The 17,893-nt window shown below is 44.2% G+C and overlaps 1 protein-coding gene across 1 annotated transcript; it reads right to left on the reverse strand.

Moving 5' to 3' along the window:
- Positions 1-392: 392 nt before the first annotated feature.
- CALM2 (calmodulin 2) lies at positions 393-13,358 on the reverse strand. The gene is made up of 6 exons (XM_054279121.1): positions 13,250-13,358; positions 8,998-9,028; positions 3,902-4,045; positions 3,718-3,824; positions 2,723-2,858; positions 393-1,300 (listed from the first exon to the last, which is right to left on the reverse strand). Exons 1-6 carry the CDS (start codon positions 13,250-13,252, stop codon positions 1,272-1,274), a joined length of 450 nt encoding a protein of 149 aa, XP_054135096.1. The 5' UTR covers positions 13,253-13,358; the 3' UTR covers positions 393-1,271.
- Between the last annotated feature and the right edge of the window lie 4,535 nt (positions 13,359-17,893).

Here is a 17,893-nt window from a genome sequence, read left to right on the forward strand (position 1 = left end):
AATAAACTCCAAAATAATTAAAAGAAAGCAAACAGGTTTAGTTGTCCGAACAAGGAATTTTAATTTTAGGTCAACTATTGAACTAGGTCAACATCCAGTTCACAATGTCTACAGATAGTGGGCATAGCCAGTCACTACGGTAAGTTTATTGAAGCACCAAGCTCCACACAAGACTGTAAAATACATTTTAAACTACTAGTAAGAAAGCTTCTTCAAGTCAACAATACTATTAAGGGCCAGAGTTTAAGGACTAAGTTTTCACCTTCCAAGCTATTTTAAGACAGCCAATCCATTGCATAAGCAAACCAAACTGCTACATACTGAAACACAGAGCAGCAACTGCATTGAACAATTCCTGTAAATAATTCAAGGATACATTGAAACAGTATGGGTAAATTGTAATTTTTTATTGGAAAACAAATATACAACTTGGAATGGATTTGAGGCAAATCGTGCCATAAGCAGATTTTTTTGAAAATAAGTGGCTAAACAAAGTTTAAAAAGCATAGTAACAAGAGGAGAAAATGTTTTCTGGCACAGGACCAGCAGTACAAAAAAACTTGTGTACGAGTACCTGGATAAATCACCCGTTTTGCATTAGTGCAACTTAAGTTTCATATTGTTGACTGTCAATCGTCTACAACGTTAAGACTCCACATTTCAACAACATGTTACAGGTATGGCCACAAACAAGTTACTGTGAAGTAAGCTAGGAGAATGACTTTTACAGTGCATTAGCCACATGATAGATGCTATTCACATCATTTTACCCTGCAGGTAAGCTGCAAGAGTCCTCATCCTCCCATCACAGAAAGGGATAAAAACTCCTATAGGAAAAACTCCTATGTACTCGAGAACTAGAACCAGCATGTTGCTTGAACTAAGGATCAGCTAATGCACGGTAAACCCTGGCTTACTTTATGTAACTTGTCACACTAGTCATACCTAAGTTTCCTAGAGAAAGCTACTTTTTTAATAGACAATCCAGATGTTCCCTCAGTTAACCAACTTCATCTAACTTTAGATGTGCAGAAGGGCTTAAATATCCAGAGTAAGCCACATGCAACATTTGTTACTTAGATCAATTTTCCAAAAATCAGAACAATGACAGTAAGATAAAGGAGAAAAACATGGAGGAATGGCCTTCTAATTACTATACATGCATAATCTTTTGACAGTAAGGGAAAAACCTTTTACAGATAAGTTACAAACAGAGAAAAGGCAAATAAACAATTTTGTACAAGAAATTTAACACATTCTGTACAACGTCTTCACTTCGCTGTCATCATTTGTACAAACTCTGTAAAAGGAAAGAGTTGCATAGGTTATTTGAAGGAAAAAAATCTGAATTGCAAGATCTGAGAAGCGGCCTTACTAGTGCTGAACATTGATTCAAAACTGCATTTTCAGTTACATTCAAAAAAGCATCTTCAAGACAATCCTCTTTTTCAGTAGTCACACCTAATCTCCTATTTTTAATGGCAAAAGGCCTTTATTTTTCCATAAGAGTTGGTCCATCAGTGAACTGGATAACAGCCTTACTTCCAAGACAAAACATAAGAGGTTCCTATCTCCACAGACTTACAGATGGGGACAAAATATCCAAGAATGACTAAAAGATCCCTACAAATCACACTGAAGTGACAATCAACTAAGTAACTGTACAGGCAGACTTTGTGCTGGTTTGAACTTTTATTTTCCAGAGCGGAATAGTTAAAGCATTTTATTTTGCCTGGCTGGCTTTAAGCAACTAAGCTTTAAGCAATGCTTAGTCATAAACCATTTCAAGTTAGAACCCACAGAACAGGATTCTACATTCATCTTGCTGAACCATAGTTTCAGGTACAATAATGACAGGAAACCCAGAACCTAACAGGAGTTAACTGGCTGCTCAAGTTTTGAAAGAGCAACTGGAAACAATTGGGACACAGACACTCTCCAATGCCAGTCTCTGAACAGCCTACTCAAAGAGCAGCCTTGTACATAAAGTTACTTTTCACTCACAGATGTCTGTGTACCCTTAGGCCACAATGAAAAAGGCCTTAAAGGGAAGGCATATCTGCACCTCAAATAGCACAGATTATCTGAAAGTACCCTAGATGTTTTCTGTAACATATTAAAAAGTCAAGCTTAGTGTGTCTCAGCTGCAAACAACTGTCTAAAGGAACTCCTGCTTGCATGACTTCATTTACAGTTCAATATCAGGAAGAAAGGAAGAAATAGAAAGAAATTACTGTTGTAGCTGATTTACATGAAATAAATGTATTTAAAGTATCTTCTGAAGGTCTTGAAATTTCTGCATATTTTAGAGGCTTTCCCCTTTTGATCAGCAAGTAATTTTAAAAGCATTGAGGACAAATGAGTAACATCCCACAGCCAGGTCAACATGCATTAGTTAACAGTATGAACAGCACATGAACATCTCTTGACAACTTGCTTATTCTACTGGTCATTAGACATCATTAGATTTACAAAGTCAATTCTTACGCTGTACAACCAAATAGCCCTTTTTTGCCTTTGGCACAAAGGCAGCAATAACACTTAAACTCATTGAGAGGTACACAATGTACATACTAATTGAAGATTAGCTTAAAGGAACACTGTGTGTTCAGATGAACTTGTCTGAACACTGCCCTATTTAAACTTGGTGTGGCTAACAGCACCTGCACGACAACAAGCATGACAAGTGCTACACCAAAAGAAACAATCAACAACTCCTTACCTTCATAGTTTACTTGACCATCACCATCAATGTCTGCTTCCCTAATCATTTCATCAACTTCTTCATCTGTTAGCTTCTCCCCCAGATTTGTCATCACATGGCGGAGTTCTGCAGCACTAATGTAACCATTACCATCCTGGGAGGAGAAAAAGGAACACTGGAATAGACTTGCCTAAGGCCTAATGACTTAACTATAACTTAAGAACATTGCAGAGCAAATTGAGCATTAAGAAGGTAACACAGCCTTAAGCACCAGCATTTGCTAAAGGTACGTGAGAGCTGTAAGCACGTCTTCAGCACTGTCCAATGTCTTTGGGCACTGTAAGCTTATAGCCTTTGACTGTTCTATTCTGACATTTTTAAACCATGAGCAATGCAATCAGCCCCTTTTGCGACTTCTTAGGTGATGGATGCCTACTAAATCACATGACTGTGGTTCAAGTGGTGATTTCTCACAACAGAAGCTACTTATCTGATGTGCCTGTTCCATGGGAGTCCAGCATAAAGCCACAAGGACTTCAGAGATGACTTGTACATATCCCAGTACTAGTTGGGACACTGAATATTGAAGTACTGGTGTACACTAACTCAACTGAAGTGTTCCTTCCCACACCCCAAGGCACTTCACATCATGTTTTCAGCTCTAAGGTGCATCTTAAGTAAGCTGAGTAACTTTAGATTCTTTTAGCAATTTACTTAGCAAAGACTACATAAAAGACTTACAACATTAACATTTTAAATACTTAAAACAATTTCTTGCCAGTCATCTGAAAGTATTTCAGTCTCACAGCAAGCAGTACTTTAAATTATGTCACTCATTACTATCCTGACAACTCATCTGACTTTCCCATACCAGCACAGTAGGCTGAGCTTTAGGGTTAGTGGCCAGCCTAGAGGCTCTGTGACAGGAGAGTACCCCTCAGATCTGTGAGAAAGCACATTATAAGCAGACCAAGTTTTCTTAACAGGAATGTTCCAGGCAGACATTACAGTACCTTGTCAAAGACACGGAACGCTTCTCTAATTTCTTCTTCACTATCTGTATCTTTCATTTTTCTTGCCATCATTGTCAGAAACTCTGGAAAGTCAATTGTGCCATTGCCTGAAAGGTTGAAAAATCTTTGTTAGAAAAATATGGTTTAGGCACTTTACTAAATTACTTATCAGTAAAGTTCTTACCATCAGCATCTACTTCATTGATCATATCCTGTAGCTCTGCTTCTGTGGGGTTTTGACCAAGTGATCTCATCACTGTCCCCAACTCCTTTGTAGTTATAGTACCATCACCATCCTTGTCAAATAGTGAAAAAGCTTCTTTGAATTCTGTACAAAACAAAAAAAAAAGTTAATCCCTTAAACTTTGACATGTTAACAATCAAATTCACTGCTACTGATTGCTGCAAGTTACAGAATTTGATTTCAATTTTCTAAGAAAATTTTGGTATACTGCTCAGCCTGCTGTAATTGCAATGGCAATATGGCAACATCAGCATCTGAAAACACACCCACCAGTCTAGTGATGAACCACATGTTGACCCAAATTAGGATGGAAGGTCATGCATTTTCAAAAGACTCAGATGTTTGTTACTGTCTATCTTGAATAAGGGTTCCTAATATGGCGCTGAAATAGCTGTCTGCAACTACAATGATCCGCATCCTTGATAGGAATTGCATCTCAAAATAAAATATGGAATTGCTATGAGAAAATTGAAAATGGTACTTTAAAGGTACATATGCCACAGCTTTATAGCACTTTATTACTAATATAGGAGATGAGTCAACGGAAAAAGGTATTATCAGACCAAACTACACCCAAGTTTCTCAATATAAGCCACTTCCGCTGGGCACAGATGTCTGAACATTGTATGCTACCACAATGGCTCAAGGAAGAAAGCCACTGGAGTGTTCATGCTGAAAGGCTGCCCACAAAACTGTCCAGCCCTACTGTATCCTGAAACAGCCTCCACAGAAATGTTTCTGACTGGTCCCAAGACTGCTTTGCTGTGTTTCAACACCATCTCTTAACCCCCTACACAATGGCTGTACTGAGGCCAGGAATAGCAATACAAGCATAACATGTTTAATTGTCCAGTCCAAAAATGGAGTTGGTTTTCATCCATGCCATCTGTCTCTGGCCACACACCTCAAACCAGCTCACTGGACTGCGCAAGCTCACACACACACGGCAGTTAAGCAAGAGCATCTTGTCCATTCCCTGGCAGACTTCAGATCCCTTCCCAGCTTTCCAGCCATCTCAGAGATCATGGCTCTGGACAGCCTGCCAGCTCAAGGGTACTCCTGCATCAGAAGTATTTCCAATTATTGTTTTTACCAACATTTCCATGGAGCCAGCTTTCCAGATGGTGGGTTTCCCAGACCAGAATCAGTCACAGTAAAAGTTGTGTTTTCACATGACCTGATGAAGCCTTTACTTCATACTCTGAAACTCTTGAGGTGAGTACAAGCTGGCAAGTACTAAAAATTTAACTATAAAGATAGGTTTTTAATAGTTCATGAATACAGCTACAACATCAGAGTCACACAGTCAAATCCCACAGAGGGGAAAAACCCCACTAACTCTTCTACATTTAAGTCTCAAGTGTCCCAAGAGCCAACCCCCACTGTTTAGCCCAACAGAATCAGAGCAAGGCTACCACAGGACCAGTAGAAACAGTTTCAAGCCAGTATGTAAAAAATCACCAAGCAGAAACAAGTAGATACAACCTATACCTGGAATTCCTTCCAAATGGGCTCTGGGGGGCTAGTTTCAGTTATCTTGGAGGCAACAAACAGATTTCTTAGGGCTAAGGTCCTTCACCAGGGAAGAAAATGCTTTTGGGTCAATCCTAGTAGACATTCACAGTCTATCATGGAAGAACCTCAAAAGGGGAAAGTTGCATCCTCATGAAGAGTCAAGTGCTCAAGTGTTATTCAAAACATTTAGCTGTTAACCACTTCATCCTTCATGTGAAAGGCAACCACCACTAACCCAACATAAAGCACATTTCACAGTACTGAAGTGACTCTGCTTAGAAAGGGAAACGCTTCATTCATATACAAAACTCAAAGACTTGCTTTCTGTAAGATGGGGATTTTAGTGGTGTATTATCAACCATTCCAAGGGCAACTCTACCCTTCTTTTACTCAAAGTTGCAATAGGTTAAGAAGCAACCAGCTAAAAATCATAAAGAAAATAAATAAAGCATGTTGAAGATTAACAGCCTATTCCTGCTTGAAATGCTGAATCAAGAATACCACTAGAATACCTCTCTAACCACTTCCAGGAACCACCTCCAGTAATTAGAACAAAAGAGTGACAACATACACAGATGCAGTTAGACTAGAACAAGAACAACCCGGCATAGCTTTGGAGGATTTGCAGCCATGGCTAGTGAAGGCACCTATGAAACACTGAAGTTTAGTGAGCAACTCAATTCTGGCATCCTGCAACACAAGGTTATAAAACATACCAGCATATTAAACACCATGATTCCATATCACATGTAAAGCAAATCCTCTTTATTCCATATCAAACTGGCAAATGAAAAGTCTCTGCTAAGGCTACAAGGTCTCAGCCTTTCCACCCTTCTGAAAAGCATCCTGCATCTGAGAAAAAGACTGCTTCCAGGCCCCATGAAAGACATGCTAATCCAACAATGTGAACTCTAAGAACCCAGCTCAGAATGTTCTTTTAACCAGCCATAAGTTCTGAGGCATCTGTGCACCACATCACCTTTCCAAATGAAGCAGCAGCCTTCAGTGACCTAATATGTTCAGTGAACCAGGACTACCATATCCACTGCTACACCATTTAGCCAGCTATGTCTGGAACTTTCATAGCAGAATGTCAATTGTTCTCTTCACAGCTAGCAGGACCTCAACGCTTAAACATGTCTATTTCTACTATGACAAATTTTAAATCCCTGTTGTGGCCAAATCCCCAGCAGAGAACCACAGCACACTAAAGGAACAAGGCAGTGAACACCATACATAGGCCTGCTTGCACACAGAGCCCATTCAGAACTCTGGACTCCAGGGGAAGGACAGCTCACTTGGCCAGCTGGCTTTGGGACAAAAGCACCTTCAGGCTGCTCTGCCACCTGACCACCCAGGTAGTCCTGACCCCAATACCTCTGTAATACAACACTCACCCACAGGGAGAGCCACTTGACTTAGCAACTTCAATTCTTGCTGAATGAAACTGCAGCCACTATTACAATGCTGTAGCTACTTGGCTTTCAGTATCAGTCTTTCATATAAACAAAATCTGGAAAGGTTTTCACCCCTACCTACACTGACAAGAAGCTTCAGAGCTATATGATCAGCATGTTCCACAGGAAATGCCATCTGGAACCTTTAACAACTGTACTGTGATGCTTCACAGCAGAGGGGGAAGGATTTAAGTCCTGGGGAAGTGGCTGCTTTAAGTACTCTGGTTTTCTGTCTTAGGAATGGCAATGGAATGTCACCTCTGCCTTGCAGCACCATTTCCTATGTCTGCCTCCAAACCAAACGCTACAGATCCCCAGGGAAGCTCAGTCAGAATGGTGGTGGCTCAAGTTCTTGTAGCCAGGCTCCGTGTAACACTTAAACTGTGTCTTTAAGAGTTTTCCCATGCAAGACCAGATGCAACCTTTCCTAAGCAGTGCTGAGAATGATTCCTTCACACACCACCAGTGGGCACAACCAAGGTTCATGGTTTACTTGCAAATACATTTGCTTAACAAAACATCACAGCTGCCCAGAAAGTGGCAGGCCTTTTTACATTGGCTACTAAGATATACTTTTAATCCTTCCATGCAGTTGAAAGCCTCTGTTCCTGTATGACAGGCTCATCAATATCTACTTTTGCCTCAGAGGAGTACATGATCATTACTGAATACATAAAGTTTACACTAGTCCCAAGGTAGTGTTAATAAGCTTCCTGATTATATTCCATAATTAGCTACATCAACTAATAAAGCTTTGACAATTAACAACTAGAACAATGAACCATTATTGGAAAGACAGCAGCGACAGCTGATAAAGCCTGCTCTAACTAAACTGATCACAAAACCCTTATGCTATGTAGGCCAGCTCCCAAAAAAAAAAAAAAAAACAACCCGAAGTTGAACTAAATTTGGCTTGTGCTTACTTGTAAGACACTACCATGGCAACAAGTAAATAGACTAAGGACTTTCCACAAAACCATAATTAGTCTCCTTTGAGTAAAAGCAGGCTTCTAAAGACTAAAAGCTACAGAAGAATGTTCTTAACACTTCAGATTTGGCAATTATGGCAAAAACAAACCAGCTCATAATGACACTTCTGTTTAATACAGTGTCTTCAAGAGCTGCACCATAATTAAACAGTAGAATCTCAGAGGCTGTTCTTTGTATGCCTGACCTGGTACTATTAGCTCAGCAGAACCCAACATCCTCTAAAGTAATTTCAGGGGACAGTTATGCACACTAAGACCTTCCAGTATTAACACTATACACTTGTCAGATCAAAATCATGACATTCTTGAACTTGTGTGGCAAAGCTGAATTCTGTATTACCAGCTTTAAGTCCCATCTATTACTGAAGTTAAGATCAGTCTGCTGAGAGCAATGGGACCGATGAGCTTGTGCAGCCTGCATGGGTAGGACATAACAATCCCAAGTTGTTGCCATCAGTAAATGGCTGCCAGTGCACATAACCTGTGTCTAGGGGGCCAATACCAAGATATAACAGATGCATATTTATTTAAGCATTTCAGAGCAAGTGCCAGACCATCAGAGCAGCACACACACAACACTTGTGTCCAAGTACACAATACAGTTCCAAATATGGAATATCAAGAGTTGTCATCATGAAGCCGGTCTCTGCTGTCATCAACAAGAGCCACTCAAACATCTCTGCTGACAGGAGACAAAGTAAATTATTTTTGCCTTCTGTTAAAAAAGCACTGCAGATTCCAAGCCTTCACCAGATCTGTTGTCACCCCCTGTGCCCCACTCCCCCTTTCAGTCTGCAATTGGGACAATTTTGTAGTCATGAGAGAAAAATCACCAGTTTACTAGCCAGAAAAGCTGTGAGGATTGTTAACTATATTAACTACACAACTAGAACTCATTATATCCATGGTGCTTTTACAGTAGATAAGCCTTTAAAAATTAGGTGACAAATTAAAACATTCCACCATAATACTTTAGTATCTAAGAAAGCTAAATATCTTGTGTAACACAGACTGTCACTGGATTAGGAGATGTGCCAGGTCAAGCAGGAGTAACAATACCACACAAAAACCTCACCTGCAATCTGCTCTTCTGTCAGTTGATCAGCCTGCAATAAAAGAGAATATGATTAGAGTTGGAGCAAAAGTTCAAGGCAAAATAAGACACTTGTAGAGGCCTCTGAGTATGGTAATTGCTTTTCAGGACTGATTTTTAACATTCTAGAATAGTTCTAATAAAGCTCAAAAGTCATCAGGATTGCTTGCTAAGTAGAACTGGCAGCCTTTTATCCTCTCCAGGCCCTGCAATACCCCGTACACTCGAGTAATAGAGCACCACGTGTACCAATCAATCAATCATCCAAGCAGTGCCAGCAAGATCAAGGCACACAGGTCCCTTTAGAACCACAGACTGGTTTGAAAAACTCATTTACACAGCACACTACCAGCTTCAGCTTCAACACAAAGCACTTTAGGTCTCAGTAAGGCAATAGTAACCTCCAAATGCCAATTTTAAGGCAGATCAGCTAAATCAGAAAAATATGCTCTTCAATAGAATTAAACCATCCCCTTATTTACATGAAACTCCATGTCCAAGACCTGGCTGTAAAAGACAAGCCACCAGCTTCAGTCCAAATGGGTCATTTCAGTGGCATACAGCCTGTCTACATTTTTTTAGCCCATTGACTGCACTGACTCAGTTAACATAAGGTAACGTGGACAACAGAGAAAGGTTTTGCAGTCTAAGACAATTTCTGCATCAGTTGGGTAAGCTCCAGTGTATACCTCATTCTCCTCTCTCACCAGTTTTGAATTCATCAGATTTGATAGCAATGAAAACCACCAGTCTTCCAGGCCAAACCCCAAATGAATTTTGCTCTTGAAAGAACATCACGTTTGAGGACTGCAGAAATGCTCTCCCTAGGTTCTCAAACCAGATGATTCTTCAAATTCTAGATAGCTTGAGTGGAGTTGCAGTAACAAAGTAACACACTCCTCCTAAGGGAAACTTCCTGAGCTCTTTACTGAAGCATAAAAACTACAGAAAAGACATATTCACTGCTGAAATACACCACTGCTTTTCCAGCTTCTTTCCTGTTGTGACCATTTAAGCAGCAACTTTTTTATAATTACTGCAATATTGACTGAAAAATTTTGTCATAACAATGCCCACCAAATCCTCACTCCACATTAGCATCTGTCAGGGGAAGACTTAGAAAAATGTATTTACAATACCTGTCAATTTTTACTTTGCCAATTTCAATTACATTTTTATGCTGCATGGGAACATGTAAGTTACCAGCTGCTGGTTACTCTTCCTCTAACAGAAGTGAAGGTGGCTGCTTGGGCAGTGGTACAAACGCTGAACTGCTCACAAAGCCCTCTGTGCACACAGTACAGCAACAGCCCAAGGTAAGGCCACAAACGGGCTGGGGCTCACCTACTCTAAGAACCAAGACCACGCTACTGAGAACTCCTGCAGCAGCAGACAATGGGAATTGGCAGCCACAGATTCATCTCTGCTGCAGGAATATTCCCATGCAGCTTCCACCTTTTGTTAAAAAAGACTGGCATGGCAGCAGTACTGCTGAGAACAGAACCAATTCAAAACCAAGCTTTGGGATGGAAGTGTTCTGCTGGTCACTTCGCAGAAGCCTAACAGATTTTCACCTGGCTACAGAGTATCATTAACACAGACTCATACCTTTGCATGCTATTTACATTTTTATTGTTTGAGTGAAGAGAATGATGTGCTACATTTCCATAAGATATTTATATCCACAGAAAACTGTAGATCAGATTTAAGCAGTAAGAACCCAGTTAATTTATTCAGGTCAATACTTATGGGTTACAAAGTTGAGTCACATACTGTTTTATATAAACAATTTTATACGGAGACATGACATAGCAGTATGTAAGTTGTTGTGCATTCCCAAACTCTTTCTTCTTTATAAATATAAACTCTTCCAGCAATTTAAGACCCCTAACCACGAATTTGGATGAGCTCTGACAATACCTGTAAGAGGTGCAGTGTTTGAGAAGAGCACAAAGCTTATTAGAAGGCACAGGTATGAAGCAGTTGAAAGATAAGCGGGGAGGTGGGGCAAGGTTGAACAAACACCATCTGTACTCTGCAGTGCCGGGCTCTGCAGGCGCTGCTGCGCAACAGCAGTAAAAGGCGGAGCCGGCGAGCTGCCAGCTCCCAGCCTCCCGTGCCACCCAGGTGGAGGGGAGCAGCCCGGAGCCCTGCCTGCCGCTTCCAGGCCGCCGCGGCCTTCCTGCAGGGGCCTCCCGGAGCGCTCCATGATGGTGCGGCACACGCGTGACAGCGCGCACACCTTTCCCGTGCTGTCAAACGCCGGCTGTGAGGCGCCCACGCTGGAGCTCGGACATGCCCTTACTGCGGCCGAGAGCCACCCGAAACCCCCATTTGATGCCATCGCAGCTCTGACGTGGCTTTCTGCGATTCACGTTGCAGCACCTGAATTTTCATCGCAACAGCTCCCATCCCCCCAAGCTCAGGCTGTGCGCAGGGCCTGACAAAGGAGCCAAAGCCCCCAGGAAAGCAGGGGAGCCGCTCTGCCGTGTGCGCGGCCGTTCTGTGGCACACGCAGCCTCTAGAGGTGGAGTTCCCTTACAGCCGCTATGGCTGCGGCGCAGTCAGAGGGCGGGAGCGCCTTCCCAGGGCACAGCCACAGCAAGCGGCGACACCGCTTCCCTCCGAGACCCGGCTCCTCGCCGCGCTTCGCAGGAGCACCTGAGGGGACAACTCTGCTCTGGCAGGACTGACTAAAGAACAACAACCGGACTGGACTATATGGACTAAAATCAGGTTTATGTAGGTTAGCTTGTTTTGGGAACAAATCATTCTGTCTTATCTCGTATGGGCAACACTGGACAGTCACAGCCTGAGCCAGTCTGGTCTGTCGGGATGAACTATACCCACAGTCAAAGTGTCACTGTGCCTCCTGGACACACCCATTTTTACACGGACCTTGCTTGAAGATACTCCATTTTTGGTTCTGCACAGATGATGACTAAATGCAGTAAGTCTTTTGTTACTACATTCATTGCCGGTTTCCCCCCCCTACTTTATGGACGGTTTGCTGTGTAAGTTCACAATTCAAGCTAAAGAATAAATTCAGGCTTCTATTCACCAAATCTCTCTGCCCGGAGACAGCATTTTAAAAACCCTTAAATTTTAAGTAGCCATCGTTCACATTAAACGTGATGAGCTGACAGTCATTTGATTCCTCAGAAGAATATAATGAATGAAAAGACATTTCCACTCTACTGCATCTTCTCTTAATGCAGAGATAGCACTAAGTGGTCAGTGGTGCTGGTTTTGCAACAGAATTGCTCCTTTTAGTACGTTTCTCAGCATCCACTTGTTTTAATTTTAAAAAACCAACAAACGTTAAACTCACATCCTTTAGACTTAATTTGAAACCATTCTCCGATATCACAAAATGCGTTCTATTTCGATAGTGGATTACAATTCTAAACGCATCGCTAGTAATATTAAAAACGCAGGACTGTCCTCCGCAATGACCAAAACGGGAAGCAAAAATTGTTTAAAAAAAAAAAAAAAAAACCACAAATAATCCCTTATCCAACAGAGCCACCAACAGCATGGCGCTACCACGGAATCGACAGGGGCTCCAACGCGAGCTGACAACAGGTCTAGCGAGGAGGGCGATGGTGCAGTGAGGCACAGCCTGCCCCTCATCATCATGCTGCTCAGAAGCTGCTGGGCTCCGCAGTGCATTATTATGACCAGGCGCAGCACACCTCGCTAGCGAGCCGGACAGCTCAGGCTGCCTCATTCAGCCGCACACGGCGAGAGCAGGGAGGGAGGAAGCGATAAGAAAGCAGAGCTGGTGCCATCGTGGCAAGCTCCTTTCCCCCCTCCTCCCAAGCCCGCGGGTCCCCTCCCAGGAGGGACCGCTATCCGTCGCTCCCCCCGGCAACGCCCGGCGCCGCCTCACGGCGCTCCCGCCGACCCAGGGGCCGTTTGGATTTGAATCCACACCAACGCCCCAGGGCGGGAAAGGGACCCGGGCGGGACCCGCCGCCGCCGCCACCACTTCCTCCCACGCAAACGGCGCCTCCGAGCGGGACCCTCCGCCCCGGCCTGAGCCCGCCGGCCGCGGCGAGGGTCAGCTTCATCCCTCCCCACAGCCTTCTGCCCGCGACCTCGCCCCACAGCAGCCAACCCCCCCCTCCCCCCCGCCCCCCATCTGCACCGAACTCGGCCGCCCCCATCCCTCCGCACCGCATCGCAGCGGCGCCCGCCGGACCCCGCGGCTGCCCCGTGCCCGGGGACTCACCATGGTGGCCCGGCCTGGCTGCGGGGTGCGGTGGGAGCTGAGGGCTGCACGGGGCGCACGCTGCGCGACCTTCCCGCTGCACGGCTCGCCTCACACTGAGTCCTGCCCGCCCGCCGGCGGCGCCTCATAAACCGCCTCACCGCCCGGATCGCTCCGCGCCGCTCCCTCCCCCTCCCCTTCCCCCGACAGTGAAGTGGATTGCGAAACGAGTCCCGGCTCTGCGCGCTCTCCTCGCAGGGCACCCCGCACCCCGAGTGCCGCTCCTTCTGCCCCACAGCCCCGGCGCAGGAAGGAGCGAGCTGCGGGGAACTGGGGGAAGCAACGCTTGTGAAACGGCGGGGGGAAGGGGGCAGCGAGAGAAGGGGGGCGGGGACCGGGGCTAGGGACTATTTCTCTGTGCGGAAGAGGATTTTAGGAAAAAATGCCGAGGAGTGTGGGGACTCCGTAAGGAGGGCTCTGATTGGTGGGTTCGTACCTGCAATGCGTCACTCGGACATGCACACTCTGGGCTGGGAAGGCGGGCACCCCTCCCCCCGCCCGCAGTGCGTGAGGGCCGGAGCGGCCCCGCAGCCCCGCGGAGCCGCCGCTGCCGCCGCGCCGGGCCCGGCCCCCGGCCCAGGGCGGCAGCCGGGTCTCCCGGAGAGCCTTTGCTACAGCGTTTCGAGCCACTGTCTCCGTGCTGCGCTCCGGAAAGCCTCACCCACACAGAGTTACCAAATGAGACTCGCTCTGTATCCAGCACAGTCTAGAAAAATTCCCACCTCGCGCTGCAGGCTAGAGATGCTTTATCGCTTGGTAGCGTGGTTGAAAAGAATAGATTTCACAGAATCAGTTAGGTTGGGAACGGTCGCTGAGATCATCTAGTCCAAGCCGTGACCGATCTCCACCATGTAACTAGACCGTGGCACCGAGTGCCACATCCAGGCTTTCCTTAAACACCTCCAGGGATGGTGACTCCACCATCACCTCCCTGGGCGGCCCATTCCAATGTCTAATCTCCCTTTCTCTGAAGAAACTCCTCTGCATGTCCAACCTAAACCTCTCCTATTCGACATTTTCCCTTTTCCTCCCCCATTTCCCCTGCTAGGAATCGCATATGTCCTGCTCCTGTGCCTAAGCACAGGTGGCCAGCAATTCTGAGCTAAAATCTGGAGTCTTGTAAGGGTTTTCTGTAAGATGCATTTGGACAAATGGTTCCAGATGCAATTTTCAAACTTGCACATGTATTTTCAAAGATAATTCAACAGAGAGCTGCAATATTGGCTGAGTCTGGTGACAGCAGATCTACCTGTCCTCTGTGAAAACCACAGCACTCATTTTCAGGACCATAAATACATTATTAAACTTTGGGGGCCTGAGTTAAAGTTTTCTGACCCAAGTTTGAACACAATAAAAAAAAAAACCACAATACCAATCCCATTTCAATGTGATCACAACCTACTTCCACATTTATTGAAATAATTATTTACTTGATATTTACACAGTATGTCAACAAATAGTTTTTATACTTATCAGGACTCAAACTAGAGCAATGGCTCTCACTAAAGAGGTTTTACTCATCTCAGTTCTTCACGGTCTTTGGTTTATAGGCCACAGAAATAGGATGTGCTTGGGATGGGACTGGCATGAATGAACTCAGAAAACAAAAATTCTGTGAGTTTTTCCTCCTGAACATTAATTAAAATTCTCAGGACTGCTTTCTTTTCAGGATCTTGTATCCACTGAATTCAGAAGCAAATTGGAGGGGAAAAAACAGAAGAAGGCCTAGTTTCTTAAAATAATCAAGGACCCCTTTATTAAGTACAGTGCCTCTCATCCTCACTTTGTGTTCATAGGCAGTACTTAGAACACCACCATAGAAGCTGTCCTTCAGCCTTGAAATCTACCTGCAGTTACTGTTTTGTGATGCACTGCTTTGTTAGGCCTCCTTTGCCTTCACCTGTATTTATAGTCCACAAATCAAGCACACCTGAACTATTGTCTTTTCAAACTCTGATAACATTTTTTCAATGTGTAATGTGTACCTAGATGAATAAATTACTTCCCAGAGCAGGCAATGACTGCCAAGGTTATTGTTACCCATGCTTCCTCCAACCACTGCCATAGGAAGCAGGAGCAAATCCCTGCCTGTGGTCTGATGCAGACAGCTGAGCTTCAGTCGAATTTTCCTCCTCCCTGATGCCCCCTTTGGTTCAATTTTAAGGGTTGCTCTGACATTCCCAACTTCTTTACACTTCTAGAGGCGTGAATCTGTGCAGAAAAGTTCTTGACCAAAAAAAAATTCATCACCTGCTCTAGATTTGGGATAAAAGTGGCATAGCAGCACTCAGGGAGCATTCCTGTCACACCCTCAAATCTGGAGCTGAGCAGAGTGCTGGTGCATTTTGTGGAGCAAAACCATCTCCTGTAGAGACCTTAGTTTGGGGCCTGGCCACAGAATGCCCTCAGGTGCGTGGTGCTGGGCCTGATGTGCCAAGACCTCTCCTTGGCATCTGTCTTTTATCCTCACACTACCTCAGAGAGGCAAAACATTGTGGCACCTAGGTTGCTCAGGTGCCCAGGCTCAAGGAATCTGTTGAGATGTTGTAAATCTGCATTTCTGTGAAACTGGTCCTGAAGGATTTGATGAGAAATATGTGGAAGGGCTGTATTCAGGCACCAAATTCTGAGTCCTGTTCCTGGAGTTTGCCACTGGCCACTACAAGCATGGAGGCTCTAGGAAACATGAGGGCCACAGCATGAGTGACTTGAAGGCTCATTAATTATGGCTTAAGGGTCTGCTGAGGAACAGGGACTTGAATGCAAGGGTCCCAGAGAACCTGACCACCATACTGTATGTTTTTGTGTATGTCCCTTAAAGGATTTGGTATCTGTAATTTGAATTAAATTCTTCATTCTCTTTTTAGTTACATTTAGTTTTCTCTAAAGAAATGGTCATTCAGAGCATCCTCCCTCTGCTGCGTGTTTCTTAGGCCTCCTGGTTCCTTGATCTCTCTCTCTCTCCCTTTCTTCCATTTCTCTGTTCTTATGTGTCTCCTTTTTTCCATCTGCATTTTCCTACAGCAGCACCCATTTCCTGTGGGTTTCATCACCACCCCCACCCTGCTTCCATCTGTTGAAGAGATCAGCCACGAAGTTAAGTTGCAATTACACTACCCGTGAAATTACACCAACACTTCCAGTGCCATTACTAAGCATTAAAGAGAACACCCCGGCAAAATTAATGCCAGAGGGGGGAATTTGACCCTCGCACACACGGGATGTTGGCAACCTCAGGTAGGTAAACCAGCAATCCTCAGGTATGTTGGGGTAGCCAGAGAGGCAGAGTTGCTTTTCAGCAGCCTAGCTGACGCTCTCTGCAGCCTGCATGTGCCACGAGAGGCAGGGAAATACATCAAATCACTGGCCCCAGCTGCAGGCTGTGACTCTGGCACCTCTGACAGAGCAATAATGGGAAATGAAGGTAATTTCTCTGTTGCAATGGTCAGGTATAGTTCTACCAGCTGTCTTTTTAATATGATAATTTCTCTCTCTGCTATGTAATTTAATAAATTTGTCAATGTTTGTGATCTATGCTTTTTTCCTTCCCCCTCAACACAAAAATACAGTTTTACAAAAGTACAGTTTAAGGATTAGGGCAGCAAATTAGAAAAGCAGTTTGAGTTCCAAGGTTAGATGAGCTGTATATGCCAGCAATTTTCACAGTTACTCTTTGTGGTATATTTAATATTGTGTAGATGCAATTTGTTCTATCATTTTAATAATACTTTAGTTGATCATTTGGACTGATGTATACAGAATGCTGTGCCATGGTACAAAAATGCTATGGCTGCTTCCTCAAGATTATTGTGATGGTTTGAACAACCAAATTAGAAATTAACTGCAAATTTTATAAGTGAATTTCTGAGATAAGAAGAAAAAAGTTCTTTATTTATCATAAGTACTAACACTTAGCATTTCACTGCTGCATACAGAAGGAAAATTGCTCATGGCTGTTTTCCCATAATGGGTCTGATTTTTTCCAACTTTTTCTGTAACAGAACCTGCCTCCCTGAGAAAGGCCTCAATTCCAGCTTCATGGGCATAAAACTAATATGGAAATCAAGATTTATCCACCCAGATGTATTTGGAAGGCCCATTCAGCCCTCAGCAAGGAAAAGCTTAGTTATCTACAAAATTTTAAGGCGCTAAATGAGACATCTTGGCATCTGGTATCCTGAGAGCATCTATTGATGAAACAAGCCAGAATGCTGAGAACTGGCTACCCTCACCTCACCTGGATGGCAGCAGTGGATAGAAATACCCAGAGGCTTATGGACTGTGTTGGATGGAAGACACCTCCTCGAATACAAACATGGTTGTGGGAATAACTGCACTTTCTCCTTGCATGTTGAAAGCCTTGTCCTGTCCTTTGTGCCTGGTCCCTAGAGCACTCACACCTGCACTGCATAGTGCCCAAAATCATGGGGATAGCATTTCTTCCCCTGGAGACTATGGACAGGTGATTCCTCCACACTTCACTTTCTGTGGGAAGCGCACAGACAAGAGCAGTACCTGGCACAAGGGACTGCATTACCTGCTTTCAGAATATACCTATGGCTGTGTCAGTGCTGAAGGTGACCCAGGCATATCCCAACCAGCTTT

The sequence above is a fragment of the Melozone crissalis genome, unplaced genomic scaffold (assembly GCF_028551555.1).
Source record: "Melozone crissalis strain CALT ecotype California unplaced genomic scaffold, PUWL_Pcris_2 ptg000027l_1, whole genome shotgun sequence".
Classification (NCBI taxonomy): Eukaryota; Metazoa; Chordata; class Aves; order Passeriformes; family Passerellidae; genus Melozone; species Melozone crissalis.